General features: G+C 71.7%; 3 protein-coding genes and 2 non-coding genes across 9 annotated transcripts; 1 reads left to right on the forward strand and 4 right to left on the reverse strand.

The window, feature by feature from the left end:
• The first annotated feature begins 641 nt into the window (after positions 1-641).
• On the forward strand, positions 642-5,611 carry RBMS2 (RNA binding motif single stranded interacting protein 2). Of its 4 annotated transcripts, XM_075737707.1 has the most exons (13): positions 654-908; positions 2,423-2,571; positions 2,687-2,745; positions 2,832-2,923; positions 3,028-3,185; positions 3,383-3,462; positions 3,541-3,650; positions 3,743-3,789; positions 3,880-3,973; positions 4,095-4,142; positions 4,877-4,984; positions 5,075-5,152; positions 5,229-5,452. In XM_075737707.1, exons 1-13 carry the CDS (start codon positions 843-845, stop codon positions 5,307-5,309), a joined length of 1,170 nt encoding a protein of 389 aa, XP_075593822.1. In that variant the 5' UTR covers positions 654-842; the 3' UTR covers positions 5,310-5,452. The 4 variants fall into 4 exon arrangements, with proteins under 4 accessions (XP_075593821.1, XP_075593820.1, XP_075593823.1 ...); XM_075737705.1 differs by lacking the exon at positions 3,743-3,789 and having other exon boundaries at positions 643-908; positions 5,229-5,611; XM_075737708.1 differs by lacking the exon at positions 4,095-4,142 and having other exon boundaries at positions 652-908.
• Positions 5,612-7,285: 1,674 nt separating this feature from the next.
• Positions 7,286-22,579, reverse strand: BAZ2A (bromodomain adjacent to zinc finger domain 2A). Of its 2 annotated transcripts, XM_075737851.1 has the most exons (30): positions 22,452-22,579; positions 19,032-19,169; positions 17,937-18,530; positions 17,303-17,488; positions 16,491-16,694; positions 15,871-16,071; positions 15,733-15,793; positions 15,550-15,658; positions 15,280-15,381; positions 14,987-15,197; positions 14,815-14,876; positions 14,641-14,706; positions 14,366-14,557; positions 14,027-14,281; positions 13,472-13,686; positions 13,243-13,317; positions 12,873-13,035; positions 12,699-12,758; positions 12,480-12,615; positions 11,821-12,398; positions 11,291-11,516; positions 11,046-11,201; positions 10,809-10,972; positions 10,424-10,707; positions 10,215-10,347; positions 9,954-10,100; positions 9,654-9,877; positions 9,427-9,570; positions 9,217-9,342; positions 7,286-7,840 (listed from the first exon to the last, which is right to left on the reverse strand). In XM_075737851.1, exons 2-30 carry the CDS (start codon positions 19,165-19,167, stop codon positions 7,501-7,503), a joined length of 5,550 nt encoding a protein of 1,849 aa, XP_075593966.1. In that variant the 5' UTR covers positions 19,168-19,169; positions 22,452-22,579; the 3' UTR covers positions 7,286-7,500. The 2 variants fall into 2 exon arrangements, with proteins under 2 accessions (XP_075593966.1, XP_075593967.1); XM_075737852.1 differs by lacking the exon at positions 16,491-16,694.
• A 1,495-nt stretch (positions 22,580-24,074) lies between these two features.
• Positions 24,075-27,720, reverse strand: ATP5F1B (ATP synthase F1 subunit beta). Its single transcript, XM_075737923.1, has 10 exons — positions 27,524-27,720; positions 26,690-26,872; positions 26,188-26,362; positions 25,884-26,005; positions 25,428-25,612; positions 25,171-25,329; positions 24,932-25,054; positions 24,639-24,851; positions 24,343-24,544; positions 24,075-24,256 (listed from the first exon to the last, which is right to left on the reverse strand). The coding sequence occupies exons 1-10, from the start codon at positions 27,669-27,671 to the stop codon at positions 24,159-24,161; spliced, it is 1,608 nt and encodes a 535-aa protein (XP_075594038.1). The 5' UTR covers positions 27,672-27,720; the 3' UTR covers positions 24,075-24,158.
• LOC142598699 (small nucleolar RNA SNORD59) lies at positions 25,683-25,756 on the reverse strand. The gene has a single exon (XR_012832714.1). It is a non-coding gene; the product is annotated as a small nucleolar RNA SNORD59 (small nucleolar RNA).
• Positions 26,575-26,647, reverse strand: LOC142598700 (small nucleolar RNA SNORD59). The gene has a single exon (XR_012832715.1). It is a non-coding gene; the product is annotated as a small nucleolar RNA SNORD59 (small nucleolar RNA).
• Positions 27,721-27,853: the final 133 nt, after the last annotated feature.

Raw genomic sequence — 27,853 nt, forward strand, 5'->3', positions numbered from 1 at the left:
GACGGGCAGGCGGTGGAGGCGGGCGGGGTGGGGCGGGCACGTGACCGGGAGCGCCAAAATGGCCGCGCCCATAGTGCGGGAGGGGCGGGGCGATCGCCCCGCCGAGGGGTAATGGCGGCGGGGGCGGGGCTTCGCGGCCTTAAAGGAGCCGCGCTTAAAGGGGCCGCGCGTTACGGGCTGGGGGGCTCCGGTCGCCACCGGCCCCGCGGTTCTGAGGCCCCTGGGGCCGTTGCGGGGCGGCCCGTCCGCGGGCAGGCAGTGCCACCCCCAGGGCGGGGGGGCCTGTGTCCAGCCCCCCGGGTGCAGCCCCCCCCCCCCCCCCCCCTCACGGCACCGTCGCTCCGCGCTGCCCCGGGGTCCCGGGCGCTCGTGGGCCGAGCTGCAGCGGGGCGCAGGCCCCGACTTGGCGGGCGGGCCTGGCAGGGGGGCCGGGGGTTCCCCCGGTGTGTGTCCCCCCCCACACACACAGCCGGCCTGGCCGGGGCACCGGGGCGACGCCTCGGCTGGGGGAAACGTCCGGCCGGGACACGGGTGGGGGGGTCCCCTCCCTGCGGCGGGGCGAGGGGCAGCACCGGGGGGGGGGGTGTGTGTGTCACCGGGCCCGCCCGGCCGCGGGGGGTGTGTGTGTGTGGTGGGGGGGGGTGCGTCCCCCTCCGCCCGCCCCACAGCCCGGGGCTCGGTGCCCCACGCGGGGCTGCCCACGGGCGGGCGGCGGGGCCGTTCCCGGCGTTAGGACCCGGCCCGCGCGGTGCCAGCGCGGATTCCAGCCTGGCTCCCGGGCGTGACGTCAGGCGCGGGCCCGCCTGGCTCGCGGCCCGCCCCGGCCCCTCGCGCTCGGGAAAATGCTGCTCTCGGTGCAGCCGCGCTCCGGCCTGCCCGCCTTCGCCTACAACAAGAGCAGCAAGAAGGTAGGGGGGCCCCGCACGGCCCCCCCCCCCCCCGCCCCCGCCCCAATCCCGCCGGGCCCGGCCCTCGGCTGTGGCGGAGTCCCGGGAGCCCCGGCCCGGGGCAGCCCCGCCGCGGGGGGAGCGCTGGGGTGGGCGGGGGGGACCCGCCGTGGCGGACCCCGGCCCCTCCGCAGGGGTTGGCTGGGGGGGGGGGGCACAGGCGTGGCGGGGCCGGGTTTCTCTTTCCACCCCCCCCCCCCACCCCCCCCGCAGCTCCGGGCCCGTCCGTCAGCTGGGGGGGGCTGGCCCCGGTCCCGGGGGGAGCAGGGAGCCATGCGGGGGGAGGACAGCGGGGTCCGCACCGGGGCTGGGGGCTGGGGGGGGGGGGCAGGGGGACAGCTGGGACCAGCCCCCGCCGGGGTCAGGGCGGGACACCCGGGGGAGCCCCGGCCTGGGGGGGGGGGGCTGCCTGCCCACCCGCCCCGTGCCTCAGTTTCCCTCGGGGGGGGGCTGTGATCACCCCACACAGGCGTTGGCCCCACACGCAGCACAGACCACCGGGCGGGGGGGGGGGGGGGGGGGGGGTCGGCCCAGCCAAGGTGAGGGGCTACGTGGCCCCACGTGGGGCGGGACGGCCCCCAGACACCTGTCCACTCTTGCACACGCGTGTGCGACACGCACATCTGCTCTGCATGAGCGTGAACTTCTGTGCCCAGCCGTGTTCCTGCCACGGGGTACCGGCCCTGCAGGGCCTGGGCACGATTTTGCACGCGTGCTCCCCCCACGCACACGGATGAGCCCCAGGACACGCTTGCACACGTGTGGGGTGCACTGCACATGCACACGCACGTGAACCGTGCCCACTTGTATGCAGGGTGCGGACCCACATGCGTGTGCATCCCCCCACATGCGTGTGCACCCCCACACGCGTGTGCACGGCCATGTTCACTTGTGCTGGGATGTCCCTGGGGGTGTCTGTGGGTCCCGGGCAGGGGACCCCACGCAGGTGGGCGACCCCCAGCCCCATCCCTGCAGAGCGAGGGGGGGGCCATGGAGGGGGTCACCCCCACCCCAGCACCCCCAGCCGGGACCCAGGGACGGACACCCCAAACTGCAGCAGCACCTCACTGGGGGCTGGGGGGGACACGGGGACATGGGGCCGTCCTGGGGATGGGGGACAAGGGGAGGGGTGCCTGGGGGGGGACACGAGCACCCGACAGGGGGGACAGGGACTGGGGGGGGGGGGGCCGGGGTGCGGGGGCAGCCGCGGGCGATTCATTTTTTCATGTTGACATCAGGCCCGGAGGTTTCTCAGCCGGCGCCGCCTCCGGCCGCTGGCCCAGGGGCCCCGGGGATGGGCGCTGGCCCTGGGGCTGTGTGGGACCGGGGGTCCTGCGGCTGGGGGGGGCCCCGGGATGGGCAGGATCCGTCCCTGGGCCCCGCCGGGGGCTTCGGCCGTGTCCCTGGTGGGGAGGGGCTGGGATCTGGCAGGGCTGTGGCAAAGCCGCGGCGGGTGCTGACCCCAGCCCCCCCAGCAGCCCTATGTGCCGCCGGCGCAGCCGCTGGGCCCCCCCAGCCCCAGCCCCGCCGGGGGGGCCACGGACCAGCTCAGCAAGACCAACCTCTACATCCGGGGGCTGCACCCCGGCACCACGGACCAGGACCTCGTCAAGCTCTGCCAGCCGTGAGTGGGGCTGGGACCCCCCAGGGGCTGGAGACCCTGCTGTCCCCGGCCCAGGGACCCCCACGGCAGGGCTGGGGGTCCCGCCAGGCACTGACCCTCTCTCCCCCCCCCCCAGCTACGGGAAGATCGTCTCCACCAAAGCCATCCTGGACAAGACGACCAACAAGTGCAAAGGTTGGGGGGGCTGCGGGGCCGAGGTGGGGGGCCGTGGGCTCTGGGGGCCCCTCTCACTCCCAGCCCCCCCCCCCCCCCCCCCCCAGGCTATGGCTTCGTGGACTTCGACAGCCCCACGGCGGCCCAGAAGGCCGTGACGGCGCTCAAGGCCAGCGGGGTGCAGGCGCAGATGGCCAAGGTACAGCACGGCCCCCCGGGCCCCCCCAACACCCAGAGCCCCCCCCCGGGACTCCCGGCAGACACTGAGGGGCTTGGCTGTCCCCCTGACCCCCCCCCCCCCAGCAACAGGAGCAGGACCCCACCAACCTCTACATCTCGAACCTGCCGCTGGGGGTGGACGAGCAGGAGCTGGAGGCGCTGCTGAAGCCCTTCGGGCAGGTGGTCTCCACCCGCATCCTGCGGGACCCCCACGGGGCCAGCCGCGGCGTGGGCTTTGCACGGTACGGGGAGGCGGGGGCTGGGGGGGGCTCTGCTGTGGGCTGGGGGGGGTGCCTGGGGCAACGTGTGGGGCTGGGGGGTGCCCAGGAGGACGGGGGGTGCTTGGGGCTGCACAGAGCTCGGGGGGCTGCATGGGTTTGGGGGCAGCAGGGAGGGCCCTGTGTGCGGCCCCCCCCCCGCCCAGCCCTGCTCCCCCCAGGATGGAGTCCACGGAGAAGTGCGAGGCCGTCATCACCCACTTCAACGGGAAGTACATCAAGATGCCCCCGGGGGTGCCAGGTGGGCTGGGGGGGGTCCTGGGGGGCCGGGGGGGGGGGGCAGGGGCTGGCTGATGGCGCTGATGGCCCCTCCCTGCAGCCCCCCCGGACCCGCTGCTCTGCAAGTTTGCAGACGGGGGGCAGAAGAAGCGGCAGAGCCAGGGCAAGTTCGTGCCCAACGGGAGAGCCTGGGCCCGGGATGGCGACGCGGTGAGAGGGGGCCGGGGGGTGGAGAGGGGGGGCAGACCCCCAGGCTGCCGGAGGGGCCGCCGGGCAGCGCTGACCCTTCACCCCCCCCCCAGGGCACCGTGACCTTGGCCTACGACCCCGCGACAGCGCTGCAGAACGGGTGGGTGCCCCAGGGCCCCCCAGGCCCCGGCGGGGCGGGGGCTGCCGGCTGTGTCCCCCCACCCCTGACCCCCCACCCCCCGCCCCGCAGGTTCTACCCGGCGCCCTACGGCCTGGCCCCCAGCCGGATGATCGCCCCCACGGCCCTGGCCCCCTACCTGCCCTCCCCTGTCTCCTCCTACCAGGTACAGGGGGGGTGTGGGGTGGGGGTGTGTGGGGAGGGGGTCCTGGGGAGGGGGGTGTCCCCATGGGGGGGGTGGGGGGCTCGGGGGAGCCCCCACCCGCCCCCACCCGCCGCTGCCGCAGGTCCACGGCCCGGCCTGGATGCACCAGTCCTACCTCGTGCAGCCCACGGTGAGCCCCGCCCACCGCCCCGCCCACACCGACTGCCCCGCCCACCGCCCCGCCCACACTGCCCATTGCCCCGCCCACTGACTGCCCCGCCCACACCAACTGCCCTGCCCAGCACCCCGCCCACACTGACTGCCCTGCCTACCCTGCCCATTGCCCCGCCCACTGACTGCCCTGCCCACCCCCACCCACCCTGCCTGCCCCGCCCACCCTGCCCATTGCCCCGCCCACACCGTCCATCGCCCCGCCCACACTGTCCATCGCCCCGCCCACCCTGCCCATCGCCCCGCCCACCCTGCCCATTGCCCCGCCCACTGCCCCGCCCACACCCCGGGCCCTGCCGCACCCCCGCAGCCGCACCACGCCCATTTCAGGGATGCCCCTCCCACTGTCGGGGTCGCTCCTCCCACCGCTGCCGTAGCCCCGCCCATTTGCAGCACGCCCCGCCCACTGCGGCCCCGCCCTGCCGCGCACGTGGGTGTCCCTGGGCCTTGTCCCATGCGTGTGTCCCCCCCCAGCCCCGCGTGCCCCCCGGACACAGAGCCCTCGTCCCCGTGCGACCCCCTCTGCCCCCCCCCCCCCAGCTCCCCGCAGCCCCTCGGGCCCAGTGTCCCCATGGCCCCCCCCCCCCCCCCCCGGCCCTGGTCCCCGTGTCCCACGTGCACACACACCCCCCCCCCCCCCCCCCCCCCGTGTCCCCCGACCCTGCGTGTCCCCGGGCTGACGGAGCCGTGCAGGGCGCGGTGCTGGCCCCCGCTGTGGACCACGCTGTCCCCCTCCAGCCCTCCGTGGTGGCCCCCCTGGCGCAGCAGCTCGGCCACCTCTCGCTGGGCAGCGCTGGCACGGTAAGACACCACCCCCCACCGCCCCCCCCCCGCCCCCAATCCCCGGCCCCCCTGACCCCCACACCCCACTGATGCTGCCGCTCTCCCCAGTATGTGCCTGCTGCCGCCGCCGTCCCCGGAGCCTTCATCCCGCCGTACCCGCCGATGCCGCCCACCCTCCCGCTGGAAGTGAGTGCCGGGGGTCGGGGGGGGGGGTGTGTCGCAGGGAATTTGGGGTCCAGGCTCCGCTAACGCCTCCCCGCAGGACGGCAGCGCTGCCCCGAGCCACGGCCCCATCGAGTCACCGTCCGAGCCCGGTGCCTTCCCCTACCCCTACCCCAAGTAGCGGCGGGGGGGGGCCGGCCCGAGGGACCCCGCACCTGCCGGCTGCCGGGAGGGGCTGTGCCGGGACCCCCGCCTGGCGCTGCCCCCCCCACCCCACAACCGCCACCACCTCGGGAAGGACCCGTGCCCCCGCCGGGGGTCCCTGAGCCCGGGGCGGGGAGCGGGGGGGGAGGGGGGGGCCGTGCAGGGGGTCCCGCTGCTCCCATGGCATCTCGTTGCCCCCCACCCGGGCAGCCCCTCTCCCCCCCCCTCCCCCGGCGGGCTTTTTTTTCCTCCCGCATTTTCTAAAAAACTAAAAAAAAGAAAAAAAGGAAAAAAAAAAAAATAAGGGGGGGGAGGAAAAGACAACAAATGCCGCCCCGGGGAGGCCGGGGGTCCCCGGCTGCTCCCCTCGTGCTTCCAGGGCCCGTGGCCCCGCCAGCCCCCCCAGCTGCGGTGCCCCCCGTGCCTTCTGCTGCCCGATCCGGCTGGTGCCCCCGGCTCGGGGACTGGAGCGGGGAGGGGGCGGCCATGGTGGACCCCATTCACCCCCCCCGCCCCCGGGGTCCAGTCTCTGGGCACCAGCTTCCCCGCAGGGCCGGGGGTGCCCCCCCCCCCCCCAGCCATTCCTGCCCCCGTGGGTGCAGCCGGGGCTCTGCATGCTGCCCCTGCCCTGGCCCGGGGGGGGGGCGGGGGGGCAGGACAAGTGCAATAAACACACACCCCACCCCCGCCCCCCCCCCCCCCCCCCCCCCGCTTCCACGGGCGCCCCGAGGGTCAACCAGGCACTTTAGAGTCCCCGCACCCAGGGGTGCCGCAGCCCCAGCCCCTGCGCTGCCCCCCCCCCCCCCCCCCCGCAGCGACAATCAGGGGGTCCCACGGGGGCGGCTCTTGCAACCAAAGATTGAGGGAGTCGTGGCAGGGGGGGTGGGGGGCTGAGCTGCTCTAGTCGTCCATCCTGGCCCCCCCCGGCTTTGCGACCCCATGCCGTGGGTCTGTCCGTCCGTCTGTCTCTCCCCGTGGTTGGGGGGGGGCAGCCCCCCACTTGCTTCCAGCTCTGGGGCCAGCTGTGCCCCCCCCCCCCAATGCCAGCTCTGCCCAGGGCCTCCCGGTTCTTCCAGCCCCCCCCCCAGCGCAGCGGAGTCCCCAGCTCCCCCCAGGGCCCCCCGATGGTCCCCCCCCCAGGGGCCGAGGGTCCCCCCGGGTCAGCGGGGACCCCCCCCCCCCCGCCACACATCTACCTCACCCCACAGCTCGGTGCGTGCTCAGCCCAGGCCTGGGGGGGACAGGGGGCTGCAGCCCTTTGCCCCCCCCACCTGGGGTGACACCACCCCCCCGGTTTCCAGCCATCACCCACCTCTCCCGTTGCTGCTACTGCCCAGCCCCCCCCCACCCCCGGGCATGGCCCCTTTGGTCGGGGGGCACGGGCCCCCCCAGGGAAGGAACCAAAGAGGGAGACCCGCAGACGGCCCCCCCCCCCTCCAGGGGCTGGGGGGTGCTGGGACCCCCGTGCTGCGCCCCCACCCCACTGCCGGGGGGGCTGAGTGTTGGGGTCCCACCCACCCCGGGGGGCCCGAGCTGCAGAGGAGAAGCCGAGGCCCCCCCGGCCCCCTCCTGCCCCCCCTTTAATTTATACGTAGCGCATTTTGTACAGGTTTTTAAGTTGCTTTTTTTTAAAATCTCGAGAGGTTTCTAGTTTTGTATTTCTTCCTCCTGCTTCTGCGCTCGCCCCCCCCCCCGACAGCTCCCCCCCCTTCGAGGTTTTTTTTTGTTGTTTTGTTTTTAAATAAAATGGCAAGAAAAGCAAAATGCCTCTGTCGTGTGGGGAGAGGGAGGGTGGGGAGCAAGGGGGGGGTCCCCCGCAGCCCAGGGTCCCCCTGAGCATCCCCCCACAGCCCAGGGCCCCCTGCACCCCCCCCCAACCCAAAGCCCCCCCAGCAGCCCAAAGCCCCCCCCCAGCCCAAGCCCCCCCCCCCACAGAGGGCTCGGACCAGCGTGTGTCTATCAAACGTGAGTTATTTATTCTCGAACGCGACACGCGGGGTCCTACAGCTCGTGGGGACATCAACAGGCAACGGGGAGGGGGGCCGGTGGCGGCCCGTCCTCTTTCAACCTTATTAAAAATGAGATTGGTCCTAAAAATATAGAAAGAAATAAATTTAAATTCACAAAACCTGTACATTATCAAAAAGTCACTAAAACAACACGGCTGGTTATAGAAAAGGCAGCCGGCGGGGTGACAGGGGCCGCAGCTGCGGGGGGGGGACACGGGACACGTGATGCTCCCGGCGATGCTGCAGCCCCCGGCTGGGGGGCACCGGGGTTGGGGGGCAAAGAGAAACAGCCACGGGCCCCCCCATCCCCGTCCCGGGCCCGGTGGGGGCTGCGGGGGGTGGGCGCCGGCCGTGGGGGGGGCCCGTGGGGGTGTGGGGGTGGAGGGTGTCAAACTGGGGGCGGGGGGGGGAAACTTCAACTGAACGAACACGAGAACGATACGGAGACTCCCGAAAACTTTCCCACGACGGAAAAAAACCTGACGGATCCGAAACATTACTAAAAAACAAACCACAAAAAAAGTTTGTTACAGCGCAGTTATTTAGATAAAATATAAATATTTATGCGTAATATAAAGTCAGTTCAAATAGACTTCAAATCCACCTCTTATTTCAAAGCAAAAAAATAAAATAAAATAAAAAGTTTCTGAGGTTATCTGATAGAAAAAAGGCTACTTTGAGAGACGGGGGGGGGCGGGGGGCGCGGCCGGGGCCCCCCCTGCCCAGGTAGGTGAGTTGTTTTCAGTGCTCTGTGGGGCCGGGGGGGGGACGCGCCCGGGGCCCCCCCCAGCCTCGCCGGCCGCCGAACCCCCAGAGCGAGTACCCGTAATATCCTGGCCGGGGGGGCTGGGGGAGCCCTGGCCCCCTCCCTGGCTGCCCATTGCATGTGGGGGGGACACCTGGGGGCAGAGGGGGGGACCCCCCCCCGCCCCAGCCAGCCAGGGGGCCTCCTCCCCACCCAGTGCAACCCCCCCGACCCGGCAGGGGTCTGGGGGGGGGCAAACACCCGCCTGAGACTTCAAGTCCATGTTGGGGGGGAGGGGGGTGGCGGGGGGCCGGGCCCCCCCGGGGCCTGCAGTAGCATCCCTGAAGGATCCCGGTTGTGGGGGGGCCAGGACCCCAGCACAGCCCCGGGGGTCCTCATGCTGGGGAGGTGGGGCCGGGCTCTTCCTGAGACGTGGAGGCAGGGAAAAAGGGCTGTTGGGGGGGGGGCTGCCGGGGGGGGCCCCCCCACCCTCCCCAGTTTGGTCCCTGGAGCCAGGTGGGGAGGGGCCGGTGCCCGCCCCGGCCGTGGGTCCGAGGGCAGCGGGGGCTGCACCAGGGCCCCCCCTCCCCATAAAGTGTCTGCGCGGGCAGGGGGGTCCCAGCCGGGGCGGGGGCGGCGAGGCGGGGGGGGCTAAGTCCACTTTACTGGCCGTTAATGCATGTAGACGCTGCACAGGAGTGCTCGGACACATTCACTACGAACTATTGCTATTATTAAATATTCCCAGCGGGGAGGATTCGCTTCCCTCGTTTGGGGGGGGCGGAGGGGGGAGGTGAGGGCAAGGGGTGGGGGCTGTTTCTGTTTTTAATTAGAAAATAAAATTTAAAAGAAAGAAAGAAAAAAACACCTCTTTTTTTTTTCTTTTTGGCTTACACAGTCTGTGAGTTTGTGGTGCTGGGGGGGGGGGGAAGAGGGGGGGTCCGGGCAGCGGGGGGGGAGGGCCCCCACGCGGGATCAGCAGGCAGCGAGATCAGCTCCAGAGGAGTCAGTTCTTGGGGGGTGCGGGGGGGGACCCCAGTCCCGGCCGGGTGGCGGGGGGGGGGCGTGGGGCGCCGGCCCGCCCCGCTCACGGGTTAGTAGCGTGTTTTCCCTGATAAAACTCCTCCCACCGGCTCTCGAAGAACTTGCGCATGGCGTGCCCGGCCTTGCCCACGTCCGAGTCGTCCTCGTTGAAGGTCTGGCAGTTGTCGAACACCAGCATGGCGTCGGCCGCAAACTCCTCCGAGCTCGAGTACCTGCGGGCGGGAGGACAGTCAGTGGTGGCCAGGGACCCCCCACCCCAGTGCCATCCCCCCCCCAGCCCCGCGACGGGCGCTCACCCGCCCCGCAGCAGCCGCGTGCGCATGGTGGCGAAGTCCATGGGGTTCTTGATGATCTTGCGGTAGCCGGGGACCAGGCGGGGGTTGACGGGCTCCAGGAAGGGCCAGGCATCCTCGTGCGACTCCATCTCCATCAGGATGATCCTGACGGGGTACGGGGGGGGTGAGGGGGAGCCCTCGAGACGTGGCGGGAGCCCCCCCCCCCCCCGGCCCCCGGCCCCACTCACTCGCAGAAGGTCAGGTCGCTGGGCTGGCCTCGCAGCGTCACGCCCCTCCGTTTGGCGGGGGAGAGCCCCTCGCCCGCGTACCGGGGCACGGGCAGCCCCTCGCGGCGGCGCGAGGCCGGCCGGCGCCGCGGGCTCTCCTCCTCCGCGAGGCTCCCCGCGAACAGACGCCCCCGTTTCCGCTTCTTGCCTCGCCGGGGTGAGATGGGGTCCCGGTACTCCCCTGCCTGCAGGGAGGGGGGGGGGTGTGTCACCGCTGGAGCCCAGCGTGGGTGGGGGGGGGGGCACTGCCCCACGACCTACCTGGGAGACGCAGACAGAGCAGAACCAGTCGCCCTCGGGCACCTCCGTCATCTTGGGCCGGTGGCAGTAGAGGTGGCAGCCACGGTCGCAGCCGTCACACAGCAGCAGGTGCTCGTCGTCGTCCCCGCGCCGGCACACCAGGCAGGTCTGTGGGGACGGGGGGGGGCTCAGCTGCACCAGCGTGGGGGTCCCTGCCACCCTGGGGTGCCCGGCCCCAGCAGGAGGCTCCGGCCATCCCTCCCTCCTGGCACGGGCTCTCACCACTCTGTTGACCGACTTCTCCCAGGCGATGGACTTCTCCAGCTGGTAGATGCAGAGGGAGACCTGGGCTGCGCTGCGGCACCGCTCCAGCGTCTGCCGCCATGTCCGGACCCGCGGCGTGATCTCGTAGGCTCTGCGGCGGGAAGGAGGTGCTCAGCCGGAGCTGCTCACGTCCCGGCGGCGCGGCCGGGGGGGGTCGCGGGGCTCACATCTCGGTGGGGCCCAGGCTCAGCTCCTCGGGGCTGCTCAGCACGGCTTTCTCCACCACCACCTCGTGCAGGGGCCAGAGCGGCTCCTTCAGGTAGCGCCGCTCCACGTTCTGCTCCAGCGCCGCCAGCCGCAGCACCGCCAGGTCCAGGGGGTTGGTGCGCTCCCGGCACAGCGGCAGCCCGTCCCGCCGGCTCCGGACGGTGATGTCTTCCAAGGGCTCCACCTTGTGCTCGCAGTACTGCAGGTCGTCCCGCGCGGAGTCGGGACTGGGGCACGTCCAGCCCTGTGAGAGAAGGGGGGGTGTGTGCAGGGTGGGCACCCGGCCGAGGCCACTGCACCGCAGCACCCAGCCAAGGCCACCGTGGCACCCGGCCCCGCACCTACCCGGATCTGCAGGTCCGCCATCAGCACGCGCTGCTCCAGGTCCTCCACCCACTGCAGGACGGAGAGATCGGTCTCGTAGGCTCTCTCCATCACTGACCACCGGGCCAGGGCTTCCTGAGACACTGCGGTGCCGGCCGCCTCGGGGCGCAGGTGGAAGATGGGGTCTGGGGGTGGAGAGCGGGCTCAGTGAGGGATGGGCAGCGGCCCCCCACCCCGGCCGGCACGGGCAGCCCTTACCGGTGGTGGCACGCAGGCAGACCTCCCGCAGGAACTCCTTGTGCTTGGTGAGGTGCTTGTGCAGCGCCTTCTCCCGGATGCCCCGCGGGTGCAGCGCGCGAGCCACCGCCTCCAGCTCCTCGGGGTCCTGCAGCCACCACCAGCCGCTCTGCATCTCTGCAAGGCAGCACCGCAGCACTCAGCACCCTGCCGGGGGCATCGGCACCCCCTGTCCCGGGGGTCCTGGGGCTGGGCTGGGCTCTCACCAGGGGGAACAGGCTGCTCCGTCAGCTGGGTCAAGTACTTCTGTTCAATTTGCTTGAAGAATTTGGTAGGGGGCCTCCCTCGGCGCTTGGGCTGCCCCGGCAGGTCCTGGAGCTTCTCCAGGCTGCCCCGGCTCCGGGGGCAGGCACCGTGGGCCCTGGCACTGACGTGCACCGGCGTGGAAGCGAGCAGGGGAGCTGAGGGGTCGTCCACAGGCAGGCCGTTCAGCTGGTGGGGACGGAACGCGTCAGAAGGCCCAGGCATGCACCCGCTCCTCGGCCCCCGACCCCGCAGCCCCCCCCCCAAATGCTTCGCTTCTTGCGGGCTTAGCCTGGAGGGTTGGGGGCAGCAGGAGCGAGCTCCCCACGCACGGCCACGAGCACGGCATCCCAGCCCCGGGGTGTCCAGTGCCCAGGAAAGGGGTCCCATGCTGCTCCCCCCAGGGAGATTCCCCAACATGGTGCCTGCAGGCTGGGGTGGAAATGCTGGGTGCTGCCCCCCCCCACTGCCCTGGCCAGGCTCGAGCACGTACCTGCCTGGCTGAGCCCTTGGGCAGCTCGCCACGGGGCTGGCCACGGGGCTGCATGGCGGTTCGCGGCGAGGGCTCGGCAGAGGAGGTAGCGAGGGGGGTTCGGTCATCGCAGGGTGTCCGGGGCAGCAGGTTGAACCAGGGCCCCCGCTTTTCCACAGCCTCTGGAGCACTCTCCTCCTCCTCCTCCTCCTCCTCTTCCTCCTCCATGGGGTCTGACGGGGCCTCAAGCGGTGGGAGCCCCGTATCCCCCTTGCCGGGGCTGCTGTCCGGGGTGAGGACAGAGTCCTTGAGCAGGGACGACTGCATCTGGCTCAGCCAGGAGAGGAAGGCGGACTGGCTGAGGTCGTGCTGGCTCTGCCCCAGGGGCACCGACTCCTCCAGGTCCCCGTTGAGGGGTGGGGGTCTGGGACCGCAGTGCTGCGACAGCTCCTCTTTGCTCTTCCGGGGCCGGCCACGGGAGCGTGGGGCCGTGCAGTTCGTCCGGCTGGGAATGGGCACGTCCACCGGCTCCTCCTTCACCGGGGAGACGTGGGGGGATGCCTTCTCCTCCGGGGGCTCCTGGGGCGCCGGCTCAGCCACTGGGAGGGCAGGGGGAGGAGGTGAGATGTGGGGTCCTCTCCTGGCTGGGAGATTCCCCCGGGACCCCCTTCCCAGCTCACCCTCCGTGCCCTCCACAAAGATGCCGCCCAGGTGGGGCAGGACCCAGTACCGCCGCCGGTACCGGTCCTGGCCCAGAGAAGCCGCCCGCAGCGTCTGCGAGGAATGGAGCAGCTTCTTGCGGAAGAACATCTGCCTCTGTGGGGAGAGCACAAGGGTGGTGACGGGCCCCGCAGCCCCACAGCGGTGGCCGAGCCCCCAGCCCCCCACTGCCCGCTCACCTTGGCCAGCTTCTCGATCTGCCTCTCAAGCTCGGGGACGCTGGACGCAGACGTGTCGGCCTGGGGAAGGGACGGAGCTCTCAGGGATGCGCGGGTGGGGAGGAGACCCCCGAGGGGATCCCCATCTCTGCCCCCCCCCCCCCCCGTAAGCGGTGGAACCTGCGGTCACCCCACCTCCTCCTCCCTGCAGGATTTCCGTCCACGGCTCTCCTCCTCTTCCTCCATCTCCAGGCCCGTCTCCTCCGTCAGGCGAGAGCTGCGCCGGCGCCGCCCGTCCTCCAGGCCCGTAATCTCCGACTCGGGACGTCCCGTCTTCTTGGCCAGGGCGACCTTCAACCTGCCAAGACACAGCAGAGGCGTCCGCTGCCGGCCCCGCTGCCTGTTACACCGCAGCACCGGGAAAGTCACCCCAAGACCCCCCCAGCCCCACGGAGGGGAAGGTGCAGCGGCCACAAGCGGGACCCAGCCGCGCCCGGCAGGACGCGGTGCTGCCTGCCAAGCGGGCACAAGCAGTAGGAGCCGCGGGCAGCTCCCACCCACCCACCTGCGCAGCCGGCCCTCAATGATCCACTTGTTCTTCCTGTAATTGGACATGTTCTCCAGGGTCTTGTCGATCTCGCTGCAAGGAGACGGGGGCTGGCTGCAGCGGGCAGCTCTGCACAGCTCTCCCGGGAAGGAGAGGGACCCACGCTGGGCACCTACACGCTCCCGCCGTGCCCGCAGGCAGGAGGGGCCGGGGTCAGAGGACGCGCTTGCCCCCCACCCGCACTCACTTGATGATGAGGGCGCTGCTGTTCAGCTCGTTCACCAGGAAGGCCAGGATGGCGGCTTTCTTCTCGGGGGGCAGCGCCTGGAAGGGCTTGGTCCGCAGCCCGTCACACACGTCCTCGCCCGCCCCGTATGCCGTCAGGAAGCAGCGCAGGATCTCGGAGACGGTGTCGCGGTTCAGGCTGATCTCCGACACCTTTTCCCCCAGGATCTTCAGGGACTGGGGCAGAGCAGAGATGGGGTTGGGGAGACTGCTCCTGCCCCACAGGGCGTTTGCCAGGAGAAGGGGGGGGAAACAAGAAGGGGAGGACGCCAGCACCCCGTGGATGGGAAAACAAGCCCAGGGCCAGGAACCCAAATCTGAGCAGGCTCCTGCAGCAGGACAAACACAGGAGCACCTCACGGGCTGCTGGCGCTGGGAACCGGCCGGGCGCAGGGAGAGGGTGCGGGAGGCTGCAGCAAGAGCAGCACCTCCCAAATCTGGGCTCCCCTGTCCCGAGCCTGCGGCAGCTGGGTTTCGTGGGCACTGACACCCCAACAGGGCCGGGGGACAGGCTCACCTGGCAGTAGGGCGGCAGCCCGGGGTCGTAGAGCGCAGCCTGCAGCAGCCGCACCAGCAGGTCCTGCACCTCGCCCGCGCTGTCGCCCACCCCCAGCAGCCCCTCCTGCAGCACGCACAGGCTGGGCACGTCCTTGGCCGGGTCGATGCCCAGGACTTTGCCGTAGCTCTGGAGGAACTCCACGACCGTCAGGCAGTTGGAGAAAGCGCGGCTGGGCAGGACGAGGCCCGGGATGCGGGAGAAGGCTGGCAGGGGCTGCAGGGACGAGAGGGGGTGGTCAGCACTGGCGAGGCACTGGGTCAGGCTGCCAGCTCACGAGCCCCCCGTGCCCCAGCCTACCTGGTGGTCCCCCAGGCACATGTCCTCCGTGGGCTTCTTCATCTCCTCCAGGATGAGCTGCTGCCGACGCCGCTCCTCCACGCGCCGCTGGGCTAGCAGACCCTTGTCAACCTTCCGAGGCCCTTTGCCCTTCTTCTCCTTGGGCCGCGCTTTGTCCTTGCCCTTCTCTGGCTTGCCCTTCTTCTCCTTGGCCTGAGGACAGACCCCGGGACGTGTGAGGACAGCAGCTCCATCTCCTGCCCCCTTCCCAGCCCCCTTGCACCCTGCGGACTCACCTTGGACTTCTTCTTGGCCTCCTTCGCTCTGGGGGCTTTGGCTTCCTGCTTCTGTTTGTTCTTGGCCTGGAAGGGACAAGACCAGCTCAGGGACCCGGTGGCTTTCCCGCACCAGGGAAGCCCAGAGCCGGAGGGGCCCTGGAGCCACCATGAGCCCCCAACAGCCGCTCATACCTTCCGCCTCATTTTCTTCTTGATTTTACTCATTTTCAGCTTGTCTTCATCACTGAGCACCTCTGCGAGAGCAGAGAGGGAGGGTGGCAATGGGTTGGCCACTGGGGTCCCCCCAGAGCCAGGCTGTGAGGGGCCGCACCAGCCCCCCCGAGCCGGGGAGGGGGGGAAATACCTTGGGCTTCCAGCCTCTTCAGCAGCCGCGCGTCCGTCTTGCTCAGCAAGTCGACCATCTTGACCTTGGGAGGCCGGCCCCGACCGCGCTTCGCAGCCGGCGGCTCCTTGGGCTTGGCCTTCTCGGTGTTGCGGGGTCGCCCGCGCTTGCCGGTGATGGCCTGGATGCGCGAGGGGATCTCCTCGGGGCTCAGCTTCACCCACTGCAGACCCTGCGGCACAAATCCGGGTCACCTCCCGCAGTGCAGCATGGCAGGGGGGATGACAGGGCGGCTCGGCTGCCCCCAGACCCACCTCCGGCGTGTCCCGCTCCTCGTAGAAGTCTCCCACCGGCATGCGGGGGCTGAAGCTGAAGTGCTCGCGCCGGACCTCCTGCACCACATTCCTGCTCAGGTACTGAGAAGGAAGAAGAGGAGGAAGGCTGTGAGGGGCGCTCAGCGCTGTGGGCCCTGCAGCTCCCAGCAGGGTCCGTCGGCTGCGGCGGGGGGCTCTGGCAGACCCCCCCGTCTGTGGCAGACCGGGACCCTGGGTCAGCCCCCACCCCGCTCTCCCCGGGGACCGTACCTTGATCACCTCCGGGAACTGCTTCATCCTCTTCCCGCAGGGCCCGTAGTACCAGGTCTCGCCCTGCCAGCGGTGGTTCCCCTTCTTGATCCGCACCTCGCGCCTCCACCTGCGCACAAGGAGCCTCAGCCCGGTGCCGCGGGGCGGCTGGGGGCTGAGGAGGAGGGGGCCGGCGCCACGTACCCGTGCTGCAGGGGAAAGCGCACCTCCTCCTGGGTGGCGATGCGCCGGCGGGGGACATCACCTGCGGGAGAGGGGACGGGTCGCTGGGCTCAGGCGCGCTGGCTGGAGGGGGATGCCCGTGGGGGCTCTCGGCCTTACCTGCTGCCGAGGTGCTCAGCGGGGCGGCCTCCTCGCTCTCTCCTGGTGCAGCTGAAGTCTCCGGACAGCTGTCGGCAGTCTCTTCCTCCTCCTCCTCTGCGGAGGGGGCCGGGGACTCCGGCTCCAGCGGAGGGTCGAGCTCCAGGGACCCCGACTCCTCCGGCCCAGCGTGGCTGCTGCTGTTCAGGTCGATGCTGCCATCTGCGGAGCCAAGGTCAGGGACGTCACCGCCGAGCGCGGCTGCCTTCCTGCTCCGCCCATGGCACCAGACAGCCCCCGCCCGTCCCAGGGGGATGCGGCTGTGCATCCCCTCCCCGGCTGGCCGGGGACACCCGTGGCACAGAGGAGACCCCCCCACGGGGACTCGTACCCAGCCAGGGGCGGATGCCCGCACCAGGGCACCGTTCTCCCATGGGCTCCCCACCAGCACCAGCCGCAGCTCCCCGGCGCGGGAACACGGGGGGTGCCCGCTCTGCCCGGACACAAAGGTGCTGCGGCAGCCGCGGAGGCAGAATAAGGCCGGTGGGGTGGCCACCACCCTCCCCGCCGTGGGGGCCAGCTGGTGTGGGGGGGTGAGTGGCTGGGTGGGGGGCACTGCCCCGTCTTGGTGTGGCACGTACCGTGCAGGGCGGGTGGTGAGCCGGGGCCGGCGAGCAGCGGGGTGTGCGGGGGGCCGGTGGGCAGCAGGCTGAAGGGGCTGGCGGCGTGGAGGGGAGGGCTGGCGGCGCAGCGCAGGCCGGGCAGGTCGGGGGGCTCCTCCAGGGGGGACTTGTCGCTCACCAGCTGCGAGTCGTCCATCGCATACAGGTCCCCGGTGCCGGGGTCTGGGGGAGGGGGTGAGCACCAGGACCTGGGCCGGGGGCACGCAGACCCACATCTCCGCTCCCAAGGGGCAGCCGGGTGGAGTGGGCGCGGGGGGTGGCCGGGGACCCCCTCAGCCGAAAAGGTGCCGGCAGAAGAGGGGTTAAGGGGTTTCGGCGCCCCCAGCCACGCCCCCTCCTCTGGGAAGCGGAGGAGCCCAAAATGGCCGTGGCGGTGGCGGTGATGTTCACCAGCGCGGAAGTTCAGGCGCTGAGTAACAGCCTCGTCACGGAGCTGGGAAGGAAGGGAAGGAAGGGAGCGCAGAGGAGGCTGGCGCGGGAGGGACGCGGCAGGGACGCGGGCCCGCCCCTGCCTGCCAGCGCCTGCCCAGGGCCGCCTGCCCGCCGAGGCCGCTGGAGAAGGCCTCTGCCGCCACCATCATCACCACCGCCATCGCCACCGCCCGCTGCGCGGAGGGGACGGAGAGGGGTCTGGCACCGCTTCCCCAGGCACAGGCAGCAGCTGGGCCAGGGCAGCACAGGGGATGGCCATGCCAGCCGAGTGCAGGCAGCTGCCTGTCCTGCCCGCCACGGCCCCGACACCCATCCCAGCCCAGCCGCAGCTTCCCTACCTCTGGCCAGGGACTCAAAGGGTTCCAGGGGGTCTTCGCTGAGGATGGGGGTGTCCTCCAGCTGAGAGGCGATGGGTGACGTGTCCCCCAGGCAGCCGCTCCCCGTGCTGGGGGCCAGGACAGACCCCTCCTGCCCGAGCGGCACTGGGCTGGGGTCAGACCCATTGTAGCTGCAGATCTTCAAATCTGAAGGGAACAACCGACCAAAACCAGACCCTGTAGCAGCAGGACGTGACGGTGACGGAGCTCGGGGCCCGGCCACCCTGGGGTATCACCTGCCATGAGCTGCCACCGTTCCCTGCAGTGGGGTGGTCGGCTGCCAAACCTCTGCCTGGCACCCAGCCACCCCGGGGCTCACGCACACGCCCGCGAGGGGGGGAACGCCGCTCTACCGGCAGCGACGCCGCGGGCTGTGCCCGGCCCGGTTTAATGAGATCCCAGCACTGACTCTGAGTTGTGATGGGCCAAACCCCAGCTGGGACATGGGGCACGTGGGTCAGAGGGGCCGCGACTCCCCGGGGAACACGACGCCCAACTCCACCGTCCCAGCTCGAGATCCAGCACCTGCCCGTCGGGGCCGCGGCGCCCCAGCCCAGAGCTCTGCCCGCCCGCACCTGCAGCGCCAGGCTCCTACCTGGCTGCGCCTCCTCCAGCTCCATGCTGCCCACCAGCCCACCCCCGTTCTCCGCGATGGCGGGGGGGATCTCTTTGGCTGCGGCGTCAGCATCTTCCTCACCGGCGTCCGGCTCCTCTGGCGGGCCTGGCGGCAGCGAGAAGGGCTGGGTGCCGGAGCCCAGCATGGGGGAGGGCTGCGCGGCCGTGTAGAAGCCAGCCGGCCCATTCTGCATCAGCTCGAAGCTCTGGTCGTGGAAGGAGTCGTACAGCTCCTGCGAGTCGAAGTTCAGCCCCATGGGGCCCGGGGTGCCGTTGCCCCAGAACTCCTGCCCGGCCTCCCGCAGGTTAGTGCCGTGCCCCGGGGACGCCGGCTGGGACCCCCCAGCGACGCCGTTGAGCGGGAACTGTCCGAGACCAGAGAGCGGGGGGGTGGCGGGGCTGCCGTCCTTGAGACCGCCGGCGCCAGCGGGTGGGTATGGCGCGTAGTCCCAGAGGCAGTCGTAGGTGCGGAGGGGCGGCGTGCTGGCGGGTGGCGAGCTGGGGGTGAAGGTCCCTGAAGTACTGGGGTGAGATACAGTAGAGAAGCCATTGACATTCATGCCCCCGTTCAGACCTGCGAGGGAGCCAGAAGAGACAAACCTGGTCAGCAGCGCCGTGGGGGCATTTCTCGACACCCTCCCTCACACGGACCTGCCAGAGGACGGACAGACGGATGACCCGCCCCGGCAGCCATCGAGCCCCCCACCCCAGCACGACCACTGCCTGTGCCTGGACAGAGCTGGGTGGTCGCACCCCCGAGACCCCCCGGCACGGCTCTCCGCTTGGCAAAACCGGCCCCGCCACGGGGCTTCGCCGGCGTTGGGCTCAGCACCGCAGGATGCCAGGGATTAGCCAAGCGCTTGGCAGGGCTGCGCCGGATCAGCTGACCGGCCAAATCCACGCAGAGACCCCGTTCCAGCGCAGACACTTTTCGAGGCCAAGGCGACGGCGAGCACACGACAGACCCTTGGCCCCAGCCCTGCGCGCGGGGAGCTGCTGCCGGCCACGCCGCCGCCATGGTGCCTCTGTCCCGGTGATGCCGGGCTGGGCTGTGCCGCCCCGCGGGGGCACTTACTTTTCCCTTGCGGGGGGAAGCTGAGCGGGGAGCCGTGGGCGAAGGGGCTGTCCCCTGAGGCAGGCGTGGGTTTCGGTCCTGAGGCAGCGGGTGCAGAGGAAAGGCCAGTGAAGTTAAAATGGTTGTTTGTTTCCATTTCTGCAGAGGGGAGAAGAGGCACCAGGGTCAACTGCTGGTGGGGACCGGGGCTGCCTGGGCAGCGAGCACCCGGCCCTGCCACCCGCCATCGGGGAGGGTGGGGACCCTCCGCTCCCACACTGGGGCAGAGCTGGCCCCTGTGCCAGGTCCCCAACCCAGGGCAGGGGGAGCTCCCGACCCAGAGCTGGACATTAACACGGGAGGGCAAGGAGCGATGGCGAAAGCCCCCCGGGACCGCGGTGCCCCTCACTGGGCCCCCAGCGCAGTGGAGACGACGCTGCCTCTGCCGTGAGCCGGCCCAGGCCCGGCAGCCCCAGCGGGACGAGCCACCACCTGCATGAGCGCAGCTCGTCACCGCGCTCCAGCGTCCCCGGGGACGGCCGTCACCGAGAAACCCCGCTTGCCGCCCGCCCGCGCTTCTTCCCGCATTAAACTCAAGCGCTCTGCTCCTTGGTGCCGCCATCCCAGGGCCCCGGCACAGGGCGAGACCGCGGGAGCTCCAGCAGCTCCCAGCGAAGTATTGGCCCCCCCATAACAGCTCTGCAACCCCGCGGGGCTCCGGCACAGCCCGGCACTCCCTGGGGAACGCTGTGCTCCCGGCACAGAAACGCCTCTGCAGTGACAGCCGGTGCCCCCGCTGCAGCCAGAGGGGACCTGAGCCCCCCTCCCCAGGCGTAGCTCCAGGGACGCCTCCGCGTCAGCCACCCGAGGCAGGATTTGGGCCGCCCTCGTGCTGCAGCCAGGAGCGAGCAGGAGCACCAAAGCTGGCTCGGCACGGCCCGGGGACGGGCAGGAGCCCCTGGTGACCTTCACCACCCAGGAGGAGAAACGCTCCCTGCAAAGCAGGGAACCGCGAGGAGGGCTCCTGGTGGGGGCTAGCCAGAGGACGGGACCCTGCAGTGCCGCCGGCACGGCCGGCAGCCACCCAAGGGGGTCCCGGAGCATGGGGCAAGGGAGCAGATGGCGTGGGGGAGCTGAGGCCCTGCGAGCCCAGCAGATGAGATGGGACCCCTGGTGCTGGGGGACCCACAGGGGCACCCCACAGGGCTGCCATAGCCGGCGTCTCCCCGTCCTGCCACACACGCTGAACCCGCCATTGGCTGAGGCAGCACCAGCTCCGACGACCTCTTTGGAAGGGCCAATGCTGCCACACACTCAGCAGACGCGGCGCTTCAGCAGCAGCTCATGGCACAGCCCGTGTCGAAACCCGGGCGGGGATTTCATCACACCCTTGCCCGCGTCGGCCGGTGCCCTGTTGGGGGCCGGAGGGGCCAGGGCTGCCGAGCTCTCTCCCGGCCGGCTGGTGACACTGGTGATTCATCCGCCAGAGAAACCCGTATGGGCGGTGACGCAGCTGCCACACGCACGTCGCACCCGGACGTCCCGGGGTGGCCCCGGAGCCACTGCCCCCCCACCCCTGTGGCCCCTGCCCTGACCCAGCCAGGAGCCCCTGGCCAGCACGGGGAAACCGGCCGCAGCGTGGCTGAAAAAAGAAAGATCCTTTCCGGTCCCAGCCCGTGTGTGATGTGCCGGCCAGGAACGCCACTGCCAGCTTTTGGAGGTCAGAGATGGCAGAGGGACGTGCCGGAACCGGACAGGTGGCGGCCGCAGGTCAACGCCGCAGACTGGGATGGCCGGGGCACGCGCCAGGAGCAGGGAGGGGGCCGCAGCGGAGGCGGCCATGGGGAGCAGGGCCAGGAGAGCAGCGCCGTGGCCATGAGGGGAAAATAAAAGCCGGGAAAGTGGGAATTAACTACAGCGACGGCAGAGGAGACACCAGCTGGGTGGGGGGGCTAGACCACAGGGCCGGGCTCTGGCCGCGGCAGCACCGGCCATGCCGGCCACAGGGAGCGGCTGCCCCAGGACGGGGACCGAGGGCTGTGGCACTGCCGCACGCTCCGGCTCGCTCTTGCTCTGGGGACAAACGGGGCCCAGCCCCGGCGTGAGGACACCATGGGCCCCACGGGTGCTGGAGCCGCCCTCGGCATCACCGGGAGCCCAGCCAGAGCTGGGTGCGGTGCGGGCAGAGGCCGTCGCCTTCTGCCTGGGGCTGGGGCTCCTGCCCACCGCGGCCCTGCTCCCCCCCCCAGGCAGCACGTGACGGAGCACCGAGCTGCAAACTGGGCCACAGCACGTAACCGGAGCTGGCCGCGAACGGGCGAGGTGAGGAGGGCGAGGGCCGGGGACGCAGCCGGCCCCGGGGATGCACCCGCGGCAGGACGGAGCCTTGGGCCTGGCAGCACCGCCAGGGTGTCACCGACAGAGACGAGGCGGGTGTGCGGGGGCTGCTCCCCGGCTCCCACCCGAGCGGGCAGAGCCGATGCGGCAGCGCCCGCTCACCCCGGTGTTAAAGCCCAATCCCGGCGGCACCCACCGGCACCCGGCCCGGGCTCACCGCGCTCCCAACGGCTGTGGGTGCCAGGCGGGGACACGGGGTGCCTGCAGCCGAGCACCGTCCCCCGGAGCTGGGGGACCCAGAGCCCCGGGGGGGCCGTCGGTGCCGTTCCCCTGGCAGGGAGCTCGGCCCCCCCCGGCCCGGCAGCACCGGGAGGCCCCGGGAGCGAGACGCGACCTGATTAAAAAGGACGTTTCAAAAACAACGAGACGCAACAACCGGCTGCCATTTCCCGGCCACTTCCTGCGGGGGACGGACACGGAGGGACACGGCCCCGGGACCGGCCCCCCCACCCCGCCCGCCCGCGGCGCCGCACCCGGCGGGGACCCCCCGGTCCCTGCGGCAAGGACACCCCCTCCCCCCCCCCCGCGCAGCCCCCCCCGCCGGATCTCGCGGGGAAGGGGGCGAGCGCCCCGCCCCCACCCGCCGCCGCAGGGGGGTCCCGGGCCGGAGGGGGCGGCGGAACCGAACGGGGGCGGGGGGGGGGACGACAGTGCGGGGGGAGGGGGGAGTGCGGGGCTCCCTCCTGCGTCCGGGACGGGGGGGGGGGGGGGGGGGGCGAAACCGCACCGACCAGCGGGGCCGGGGGCCCGGGCTCCCCGCGGCTGCCGGTCTGGCCCAGAGACCTCACCGGGAGGGGAGCGGGGGGCTCCTCGGGGGCCGGTAACGGGGGGGGGGGGGGGGGGGGGAGGAAGGGGCTGTCTCGGCGGGCACCGGGATGCGGGGGGCGGAGGGGGGTCTCTCACCGAGGTCGGGAAACGGGGGTCGGTCTCGCCGGGGCCGCCCCCGGCTCCCCGCGCCGGGCCCCAACCGCCGCCTCCCCCCCCTCCCGGCCGTTAACGGCCGCCGCGGACCGTTACCCCCCGCCCCCCGCCCCGACCCCGCACCTGGCAGGCGGCGGCGCGGGCCCGGCGGGCGCCCCGGGCCCGGCTCAGGCGGCGCGGGGCGGGACGCGGCTCCGCATGGCGCGGCCCCTCCGCGCGGACCGGGCCGGGCCGGGCCGCAGCGCACCGGGCCCGCCGCGCCGAGCGGAGCCGAGCCGAGCCAGCGGCGCAGGGCAGGAAGCGCCTCGCGCCGCCGGGCGGTCCCAGCCCCGCCCCCCGCGCGTACGTCACCACCGCCGCGATGGCGTCACCGGGAGCGGCGCGCGCGTCACCGGGGGCGGGCCGCGCGCCCACGTGGGAGGGGATCCCCGCCCCCGGCGGGGTCAGGGCGGGGGGAATCCCCACGCGGGGCCGCCCCCCCCCACACCCCCGCCCCGGCCCCGGGCCCCCCCCGCTTCCCCCGGGACCGCCCCCCCCCCCCCCCCCCCGCTTCCCCTTTCGTTCCCCCCTTCGCCCCCCGCAGCCCCGGCCCGACCCCGGAGAACAGCGGCGCCGCGCGGGGCAGCGGCGGACGGGGCGGCCGCGGGCCGGGGCCGGGATCTCGCCGGACTTGGGCGCTCCCCGGGCCGGCGCCCCCCGCCCCCCGCGTGCTGCCCCGGCCCCCGGGATCCCCGGTGACGTCACGCTGCGCAGGGGCCGGGGGCGCCTCCAGGTACCGGGGCGGCGGGGGGAGAAGAGGGTCCCGGGACGGGGGAGGGGGTGTGTGTGGGGGTGGGTTGTCCCGGTGCGGCACCGGAGGAGAAGGGGGGGAAATCCCTGCCCGGTCCGGGGGTTCCCTGCCCGGTGGGGGCTCCCGGCCCCGCGGGGTTCCCGGTGCGGCGGAGGGGGGGGGGGTGTCCCCGTCTCCGGGGCCCGTCCCACGCGGTACGTACCTGGGGGCGGCGGTGCCGGCCCGGTGCCCGCCCGGCCCGCTGCGGTGCCGGTGCCGGTGGCGGAGCCGGGCGGCGGCGCAGGTGCTCCCGGCCCCGCGTGATGTCAGCGCCGCCACCGCCCCCTCCGCCGCGCGGGACGCGCCGCCATTTAAAGGGACCGCGGCCCTTCGCCGAGGTGGGGGGGGGGGGGCACCCCCGCACCGGGGCCGCGCCCCTCTTCCCCATCCCACCCCCTCACCCCCTCCCCGCTGCAGCCCTCGCGGGGCCGCCCCCGCCGGACCCCCGGGATCTCCCGCCCCCTCGGGGAGCCCCCGGCAGAGGGGGTCTCGGGGGTCTCGGTGCCCCCGGGGCAGGGCGCGGCCGGTGCCGCAGCCCCGCGGTGGGGAGGGCCGGGCCGGGCCGGGCGCAGCCCCCCGGGACCCCGCGGACAAAGCGGCAGCTGGCGGGGCCGGGGCAGCGGCCGGGCGGCTCTTTGTGCTGCCAAATGGCGGAGCCGGAACGGGGCGGGGGGGGGGGGAGGACGATACAGAGACACGGGGCCGGGGCCAGACAGCGGGAGCAGCCTCTGCCACCCCCCCGGCAGCCCCGGTCACCGGCCTCGGCCCCACGCGAGGGGGGTCTCGGCCTCCACCCGGGTCCCCCATCCCACCATGCAGGGGAGCCCCGGGGGGGCAGGGGAGGGGCCCAGCACAGCCCCATGGTCGGGGGGGCTCACAGCCCCGAGACCAGGAGCCACAGCAGACGAAGCTTGAGCTGTTTTCACCAATGTTTTATTGGAAACGTTAAATACTGGGGGTGCGGCGCTGGGGGGGTCGGGGGGGGGGCACAGCACCCCTCCTCACGCATGCTCTTCGGCCAGCTTCTCGGCCTTGGCCACCGCCTCCTCGATGGGCCCCACCATGTAGAAGGCCTGCTCCGGGAGGTGGTCGTATTCACCTGGGGGGAGACCTGGTGTCGGGGGGGGAGCCTGGGGCTGGGGGGACCCTGCTCTCCCCCTCCACACTCCATGGGGGTCCTCTCACCTGCCAGGATCTGCTTGAAGCCCTTGATGGTCTCCTTCAGCGGCACCAGCTTGCCCATGTGGCCGGTGAAGACCTCGGCCACCTGGAAGGGCTGCGACAAGAAGCGCTGGATCTTGCGCGCCCGGGCCACTGTCAGCTTGTCCTCTTCAGAGAGCTCGTCCATGCCCAGGATGGCGATGATGTCCTGCAGGGACTTATAGTCCTGGGGGGAGAGCCGGGGGGGGGGTAAGTGGCCGGCACAGGGTTCCCCACATCCCCCCCAACCTCCACACGCGGGGCTGCCCCAGCCCCCTCACCTGTAGGATCTTCTGCACCCCCCGGGCCACGTCATAGTGCTCGGGGCCCACGATGTTGGGGTCCATGATGCGGGACGTGGAGTCCAGCGGGTCCACGGCCGGGTAGATACCCAGCTCGGCGATGGCGCGGGACAGCACCGTGGTGGCGTCCAAGTGGGCGAAGGTGGTGGCGGGCGCAGGGTCGGTCAAGTCATCGGCCGGCACGTAGATGGCCTGGGGAGGCGGGAGGGGACAGTGGGCCCCAGGCGGGCGCCGCAGCTTCCCCGGCACGACGGAGCCGGCCCTGCCCTCACCTGCACCGAAGTGATGGATCCCTTACGCGTGGTGGTGATCCTCTCCTGCATGGTGCCCATGTCGGTGGCCAGCGTGGGCTGGTAGCCCACAGCCGAGGGGATTCTCCCCAGCAGGGCCGACACCTGGGAAGGAACGGAGCCTGTGAGAGGCTGTGCAAGGTAGGGGCCAGGCATCCCATGCGGATACGGCCCGGACGCTGCCGTGCTCAGCACCAGGAGCCAGCGTGCCAAGCACAGACCTCTGAGCCGGCCTGGGTGAAGCGGAAGATGTTGTCGATGAAGAGCAGCACGTCCTGACCCTCCTGGTCCCTGAAGTATTCGGCCACCGTCAACCCCGTCAGAGCCACTCTGGCGCGGGCACCCGGGGGCTCATTCATCTGCCCGTAGACCAGGGCGACCTGCGGGCAAGACCCAGGTGTCGGTGCAACGCCACTGTGCCACCCACACCCCCGGCACCGCCGGGACCCCACTCGGCCCCTCGGGAGAGCCAGCACACCTTGGAAGTGGCATCTTTCAGGTTGATGACCCCAGACTCAATCATCTCATGGTACAAGTCGTTCCCCTCGCGGGTTCGCTCTCCCACGCCGGCAAACACCGAGTAACCACCGTGGGCTTTTGCCACGTTGTTGATCAGCTCCATGATCAGCACTGTCTTGCCGACGCCAGCACCTCCAAACAAACCTGGGAGGGAACGGGAATCTTGCTCAACCCCGAGCCAACACGGCTGCCCCCCGTCTCCCTTCGCCCCTTTCCTCCTCAGATCAATAAACGTTGCTTCAGCAAGCTCAGAAGAACGAAAGTCAAATGGTTACTCATCAGCGAAGGAAACAACCACAGAGGGATCAGCCCTGAGCCTTGGCAGGGCAGAGTGTGACCCCCGCCAGGCACTGCTCAGCAGGGCTGGCAGGGTGCCCCCCTCACCAGAACCCCCGTTCCTCCGGGGACAGCATACCGATCTTGCCGCCCTTGGCGTAGGGAGCCAGCAGGTCCACCACCTTGATCCCCGTCACCAGGATCTCCTGTTCAACGCTCATCTCCACGAACTCGGGGGCTTCGGCGTGGATGGCAGCAAACCTGCAGCAGGAGGCGGAGAGAAATGGAGCTGAGCAGCTGAACCGAGACCCTCGGCCACAGCTCTGGATCACGACCCAGACGCGCTGCGTCCCCAATCACACGTGTGTCTGCTGCTCCAGAACCCACGCCCCCACCTCCAAACCCCAGATGACGCTGGCTCTTGGCCCGTGGCATCAACTCACTGTTTTGTCGTGATGGGGCCCCTCTCGTCGATGGGCTCCCCGATGACGTTCATGATCCTGCCCAGGGTCTCGGGGCCGACGGGGATGCGGATGGGTGCACCGGAGTCCAGCACTTTCTGTCCTCGCACCAGGCCTTCTGTCCCGTCCATGGCGATTGTGCGCACGGTGTTCTCCCCTGCCAAGGCCGAAGGACAGTGTCACGGCAGCGCCCTCGAGCTGACCCTGGGGACAGCTGCCGGTGGCTTCCCCGGGCCCTGCCAAGGGAGCAGTCTGCTGGGAGAAGGACCAAGAAGAGCAGCAGGGACAAAATAACACAGAGAAAAACCAAGCCAGGCCACACTCAGGCCGCAGCCCTGCGGGCCAGAACCCTCTGGCAGCCATTTTCGTCCTCCTCAGATCGAAATCCGTGGCTTCAGCAAGCTCAGGAGAACGAAAGTCATCAAGACATCATCGCAGGAGGACCCCTCCCACCCTCCGCAGCCCTTCTGCGGCACACGCTCACCCAGGTGCTGAGCCACCTCCAGCACCAGCCGGGTCTCCCTGCCCTGCACCTCAAGGGCGTTGAGGATGGGGGGCAGCCCCTCGTCGAACTGCACGTCCACCACGGCCCCGATGACGGCCACGATGCGGCCGGTGGTGGAGCCGGCCTTGGCGGCGGGGGCTGCCTGGGCTGCATAGTCCCGTCCTGGGGGAGGAGAGGGACGAGTCAAAGTCAAGGTCGGACGGGGAAAGGGCAGCTCCGGGCTCCCCTGCACCCCTGGGACGTGCCCAAAACCCCGGCACCCCCCAGCGCACCGGGGACCCCTGCACCCCCGCAGCCCTCGATCCGCCCGGGCCCCCCGCTCCCTCCCCGGTGCACCGGGGGCTCCCGCAGCCCTCGATCCGCCCGGGACCCCCGCTCCCTCCCCGGTGCACCGCGGGCTCCCGCAGCCCTCGATCCGCCCGGGACCCCCGCTCCCTCCCCGGTGCACCGGGGCTCGTGCAGCCCTCGATCCGCCCGGGACCCCCGCTCCCTCCCCGGTGCACCGGGGACCCCTGCAGCCCTCGATCCGCCCGGGACCCCCGCTCCCTCCCCGGTGCACCGGGGACCCCTGCAGCCCTCGATCCGCCCGGGACCCCCGCTCCCTCCCCGGTGCACCGGGGACCTCCGACACCTCCCAGGCTTCCCCACGACGCCCTCAAGGACCGGTGCTCCCCCCACGCCCCGGTGCACGGCCCATCCTCTCGCCCTGACCGCGTGGCACAGCCCGTCCCGTCCCGTCCCACCCCGATAACGGGGCCGCGATAACGGCTCCCGTGCAGGCCCCAAGGTGACCCCGCGCCGCCCCGCACTCACGCGCCCCGGCGGCGGCAGCGGCCGGGCCGGCCCCACGGCTGAGGAGCAGCGGCAGGAGGTCGCGGCCCGGCCCGGCCCCGCGGTGAAGCAGCGGCCGGGCGGCGGCGGCGGCGGCGGCAGCCGAGCAGCGACCCGCGAGCCCCAACATGGCGGCGCCGACTGAGCCCCGCGCCCCGCCCGCCCCACACGGCCCCCGCGGGGCGGGCCCGCAGCCTACGTCACCCTACGCCACGCGCGCCCATTGGACGCCGCGCCGAGTCGCGCCGTCCGCATTCACCCTCCCATTGGCCAAACCTGCCGAGGCGCTCGCTTTCCGCTTCCTCATAATTG

The sequence above is a fragment of the Balearica regulorum genome, chromosome 29 (assembly GCF_011004875.1).
Source record: "Balearica regulorum gibbericeps isolate bBalReg1 chromosome 29, bBalReg1.pri, whole genome shotgun sequence".
In the NCBI taxonomy this organism is placed as follows: Eukaryota; Metazoa; Chordata; class Aves; order Gruiformes; family Gruidae; genus Balearica; species Balearica regulorum.